The sequence below is a fragment of the Apium graveolens genome, chromosome 1 (genome assembly GCF_009905375.1).
Source record: "Apium graveolens cultivar Ventura chromosome 1, ASM990537v1, whole genome shotgun sequence".
NCBI classification, from domain to species: Eukaryota; Viridiplantae; Streptophyta; class Magnoliopsida; order Apiales; family Apiaceae; genus Apium; species Apium graveolens.
Window position 1 is genome coordinate 205,204,855 of NC_133647.1, and position 5,839 is coordinate 205,210,693.

At 35.0% G+C, this 5,839-nt stretch overlaps 1 protein-coding gene across 1 annotated transcript; it reads left to right on the top strand.

The window, feature by feature from the left end:
• Window positions 1-2,103: 2,103 nt before the first annotated feature.
• On the top strand, window positions 2,104-4,545 carry LOC141718270 (GEM-like protein 4). Its single transcript, XM_074520657.1, has 4 exons — window positions 2,104-2,115; window positions 3,154-3,274; window positions 3,397-3,477; window positions 3,578-4,545. Exons 1-4 carry the CDS (start codon window positions 2,104-2,106, stop codon window positions 4,027-4,029), a joined length of 666 nt encoding a protein of 221 aa, XP_074376758.1. The 3' UTR covers window positions 4,030-4,545.
• The last annotated feature ends 1,294 nt before the right edge of the window (window positions 4,546-5,839 follow it).

A 5,839-nucleotide genomic window follows, 5' to 3' on the forward strand; every position in this document is an offset into this window, starting at 1 on the left:
ATTTGCATATCAGAGGACATAGGAGCACATAAAGCGCCATGTGTGTCATAATGCCTCTTGTCCATATGAATGTTTAAAAACCAAATGAATTAAGCCATGGTAATAAACTAATGATTCAGAACTAGGATGATGGCAGATAAAATCTTGTTCAATTAACGGTATCAGAAGATTTTTTTCTTATTCTTTTTTTTTCTTTTCTGTTCTTTTTCTTTGTTTTTCCGTCCTTCTTTGTTTGTTTTTCGTAGGTTTTATCCTTCTTCAAAGATGAGTCATCTCCTAGATTTTACGGAAGTGTTGACACGTGTCTAGAGATTATACATAGGTGAGGCGATGATGATGAGACGTAGGGACAAGTGCCATAATTTTCATATTTTCGGGAATGACTAAGACGAAGCAGGTGACAAGTAGGTAATGAACGGGATGCGTGAAGATGGATCGGAGCGGGAGGATATGAGAATTTCTGCCGTAGGGTAAATTCCCGTAAGGAGAAGGGCCGGACGCTCTAAGTCACTTAGCCGTAGGCCGTAGACCGTAGGGAATTTGCAAGACCATCATAGGACATATAAATAGATTGAGACATGGTAATGTATGCTATTAATTTTTAGCCACTTCCTTCCTCAAATCTGTAGTCTTAGCTATCATTGCTCCAACTCCAGCTAAAATAATAATTGCCAGAGGTAATCTGGTAAGCTAGGAAGATTGGGTGCGGGTGCGGTGGTGCGCGGTGCGGGGATACGAGAATTCGGCAAATTCAAAAATATGGGGATTCGGGTGCGGCGGGATACGACAAATATTTAAAATAATATTTATATATTTACTATAAATATAGTCAAAGAGTCACATTTTAATTAAATAAAGTAGTTAAATAAGTAAGTTCATTATCCTAAATAACCGAATACATTTTTAAATTATTTATTTGAAAAAGAATTATTTGATTATATTTAACGTATTATTATTTACTCAAATTTAATATATAAGAGTTCATTATTAATAAGAGCCAATTAAAGAAAAAATCAAATAAGTTTACAAAAAAAGAATACTTGGGTCCGAGAAAGACACAACACAATAGTTAAACACGCTGAGACAAATTATACATACGTGACTATACATACACGCTATACATATAAAAATGATAAACACACATGGAAGGAAGATGAAGGTTGATAACAGATAACAAGGATTAGAAGATGGAGATGAAGACACGGCGATGATTAATTCGCCTCAGTAGTCTTTCCTCTCTTCCTAGTCTTTCAATTGGGCAACTAAAGTCGGTCCAAAAATTACAATATATGCCACTCCCGCACCCCAACCCGCACCTCCACGAATCTGATCTGTGAAATACGGCGATACGCCACGGCGGCGTACCCCGTGCGTTTCCCGCCGCACCCCAACGCACCGCCGCACCCGAACATATTCGGTGCGCAGTACGCCAGGGAGGTGCCGCACCCCTGCTTTCCTGTAAGCCCCGGTTCTCATATGTTTAAAATTTCTGTAACTCTATATAGAAGCTGGTATTCGATTCCTTGCACTTAACAGACTCCAACATTAGACTTCTGGAATTAGCACAAAGAAAGGAAAAAAAAATAGACTTCTGCCCACAAAGATATAAGACGGCGGGGAAGGCTATCAGGCTTAGCGTGCATCACTTATGCAACTAGTGAGAGCATGAATGCTTAACATGGGAAATATATGTTCAGATCAATTGAGAAAGAGTCTTAATTAGTTTTGACATAATAGATCAATGCTAATAATGCTGAGAATTGCAGAAGGATTCCCATCAAAGTAAAAGATTTTTCCTAATTAAAATTTCCCTGTCTTTGCACAAGATAGAACTGGGAATGATCTTGATGATGCTAGCAAATCGACAATGGAACGTGCCTCATCAGCCGCTTCTCAAATTCCAAGCTCCAACCTTTGCATATAAGTACCTTTCACCCACACATTCTAATAACATTTCTCATTGATTCTTGAAACAAGCACCAAACAAGCTCCAAGTAATAGCCTACCTATGATGACCAATTCTGTTTCAGAGACTTTTTATACTTTGATGTAAATATTTTGTTGTACATGAAGATGTCAAATTGTTTATATATGCGGTTCACCATGATTCAGATGGTATGAACCACTGCAAATTTGGACATTTTATACTCCATATCTACAAATCAACAGGACCTTCAGAAAAGAAGATGAAATATGTCAGAACTTGGAGCCAGCTGTCATAAACAACTTTTCTTGTGGCACAAACTTTACACTAAGAAAAAACAGTTTTAAGACTGTGTCATGACACAGTATGTTGTATCTAAAATTATAATAATCATAGAAAATTTATAGTACATTCAATAGTGTTCCATTAAATTATAGTTAAACATCATAGAAAATTTGTAATAGTCTAAAGGTAGCTTGCATGGCTTAGTTTTATGGCTGCCCCACAAAACATTCCATTAAACATCAAGATAAGATATTAAGGATGCTAGAAAACATAAAGAAACATGCATGATGAAAAATATATGAAGAGTGACGGCAATCCAGATAAGCATTTGAAACTTTTGCACCAGCTGTTTATGACTTGCATGTAATGAATCTACTCCTTGCTTTCCTTAATCATATTGTTATATACTCTATTAAAGTATGCTGGCATCACAAAGAATGTCACTGCTCCTCTATGTGTTATCTTGTCCATTAACAATTGTAGTTCTTCTTCACACATAATCACAACTTCACCTTATTATGTTTTTGTCCAAGGTGCTACAAGCTTCAATGCTAGATCATACAAGCGCACATACATACTTAAAATGACATTTTCCTAGGTTTTGGGAGAGTCGGTAACGTTACAATTTTACTCTGTTAAAAACTGCCCAGCTTCTGGTTTTTCAGCAAGTTATAAGAACATGAACATTTTTCTGACATGATTAAAGAGTATTTAGACGAGAAGGCGATATTTTAATCTCCAATGCTCTGTTAAACCATTAAGTGTAATTGCTTAATAATCCACACAGATCATGCTACCAACAAATACCTTCAACACAGTTTTCAGTTGGTTAGTTACCCTCTGTTGAAATCGAATATGCCATCAATTTCAGCTAACTACCATTACCTGAACTTTTTGTTGTTCTATAACAAACTTTACAAAAAAAAAAGAAAACTTTTTGCCAGATTTCAGGACAAGTTATTGGATTTCCTATCAGCTCAACAGCATTTCCAGCTGAGATGCTTCCAGAAGGAATTTTATGTATCAGTTGCAATCAGTATTATGCATCTCCGAAATTTAGACAGAGTAAGTATCAAATAATTTATCAAACGAGATGTAAAGCAATAATTTATCAAATAATCATTTTGACTGTTAATATCAGCTATACAGTATCCTTTTATAACAATAGACTTTTCTTGGAACTGCAGACAATATAGAGTTAATGAGGAATAGGATGAACAAACTCAGTGTGCAAGTGGAGAATTTTGCAAAAGGCATTCGCAATCATGGTAAGTTATGAGCTTACCAAATGTCAAAAAACATTTGTTTTGTGGCTGGTTCTGCTTTAAAATTGAGTGCTAACATGTTCCTTGTTTTTAACTTTTGCAGTGAAAATTGGACCTAAGTTGAGTGAAATGGTGAAGGGAAAGTTGAGATTGGGAGCTAAAATTCTCCAAGTAGGGGGTGTGAAGAAAGTGTTCAGACAAAATTTCAGTGTGAGCCAAGGAGAAAAGCTATTAAAGGCTTCACAATGCTATCTATCGACAACTGCTGGTCCTATATCCGGATTATTATTTATCTCAACCGATAGAATTGCCTTCTGCAGTGAAAGATCAATCAAAGTCTCTACTTCAACCGGGGATTTGCTTCGGACTTGTTACAAGGTTTCAGTTCCATTAAACAATATAAAGAGAGCAAATGAAAGTGAAAATGTGAATGATACAGCAAAAAAGTATATAGAAGTAGTTACAAAGGATGGCTTTGAGTTTTGGTTCATGGGATTTCTTAACCATCAAAGAACTTACAAGTTTCTGCAGATGGCAGTGTATGAATCTCAATGATCACAACACAAATGTTGATTCTTCCCATGATCCATAACATGAATTTCGGTGTTATGGCCTCTGGGATTAAGCTGTAAATAGTCGAAATTGAAATGTCAGTACCTATAATTCATTTTTCTCAATGAAAATCCATCTATTTACAAATATGATATCACCGGTGCACCCTATTCTGACATCTCACTGTTCTTGTTCTTGTTGTATAAATTTGAAATTCTGAAGGTTGAATACATGCCTATTACCAAGAAAAACAATAATTTACATACCAAAAGATCACAGTATACATAAAAGCATCTGCACTTGTATTACACAAGGATTTCATACCATTCTATCCGATTCCAATTATTTTTCAAGAAAACAAGAAAAACTCACATAAATTATATCCTCGGCCTCATAACTAGGGATCAAATTTACTCTTTTAATCTTTGAAAATTTATGCCATCTGCACTATTCAAATGCCATATGTGCAATGAACAAGTTGAAGCTTTTTCCAAATAACCTTTATCAAATCTCATGCATGCAAAGATGGCCTTTATACAAAGTTTGTTAGTACTTTTTTGTTAAGGACTTTGTCCCTGCTATATTTAGTAGAACTATACCAAATATAGTACAAAGATAGAAAAAAGAAGCCAATTTGTGATTACTCAATTAATTAATTTGAGGTTTTTCTTAGCAAGTGTTAATATTAAGCATTTCTGATAACTGAGGCCTACAAAAATGGCTGATATAATTGCATAACTAATTTACCTGTACAATACTGAACACCTAGCTAACAAACAAAATATCCTGCAAATCCTCTCGAACGCACCAGATTATGGATTCTAGAATTATTACTACTAGAATCTTAACGAAGGGCAATGTAACTACAAAAAAAATGCACATTTAGCAATCTGGACCTCACTAATGACCATTATTTGGTAGGTTACTAATTACATCCCGATGAAAGACAAGCTAGCAATAAGTTGCATTGATACTCCCTTTCAGACATGCCATGTAGGTCGACTACTTCAGAAAATTTGAATTAGGCATACAGCATCAGATAAGAAAGCTACATAAGGCTTACCTTTCAATCTTCTTAGCCTTTAATTTTTGGTGTCAAAAGCAGGCTGGTCTCACAAGGCTAAAATTCCAACTCACCTTTCCACATCTGCTCTGCATCATCATAAAAAGACAAAACGATATGCTAAATATTTATTGATATAAATGCTAACCTAATTAAAAAATTAAGAGTGTATGTGAGTACTGTTTACTTGTTTTGACCAAATGGAAGATACTTTGGATTAATCCAAATTTGTTCTGAAGAAGACAGAAACAAGATGAGAAATGTGATAATTAATATGGGTGTCAATTTTGTCCCTACTATGGTTTAAGGTTCTTGCACTGTACCTTGTGCCTAAATGGTTGTAGTTCTTTACATTTCGAGAAGTCAGCTGATATGATTTTATAGAAGGTGCTAGAAGCTGCAGTGCTGAATCAAATATGAGTACAAAATTGTAGTTATATTTGTAAATAATTACTATACGTTAGTCATTAATCTCTTCCTTAATTAGAGTCTCAGTATATATGCCTAACATGTAAATGGAGAATCTATTCTGACATGTAAGAATAATTTTACTTATACTTGAAATTAGGAAACACTTTGGGATACCTATATACATTCCTTGATATATAGCTTTCTTATCATTCATTTACTCAAGAATTAGAGTGTTAAAATTCTTATGCAGGAACATATGCCACTAATGGTCTAACACTACAAGAAAAACCCAATCAGACAACACCGATTAGACAACACTCGACCAAAAAAGTGTTGCCC

What these genes read in the sequence shown, in the direction of transcription:
- LOC141718270 (XM_074520657.1), top strand. An exon ending in ATCTCCGAAATTTAGACAGA is followed by an intron (nt 3,275 to 3,396) that starts GTAAGTATCAAA and finishes TTGGAACTGCAG; the next exon opens with ACAATATAGAGTTAATGAGG. An exon ending in AAAAGGCATTCGCAATCATG is followed by an intron (nt 3,478 to 3,577) that starts GTAAGTTATGAG and finishes TAACTTTTGCAG; the next exon opens with TGAAAATTGGACCTAAGTTG.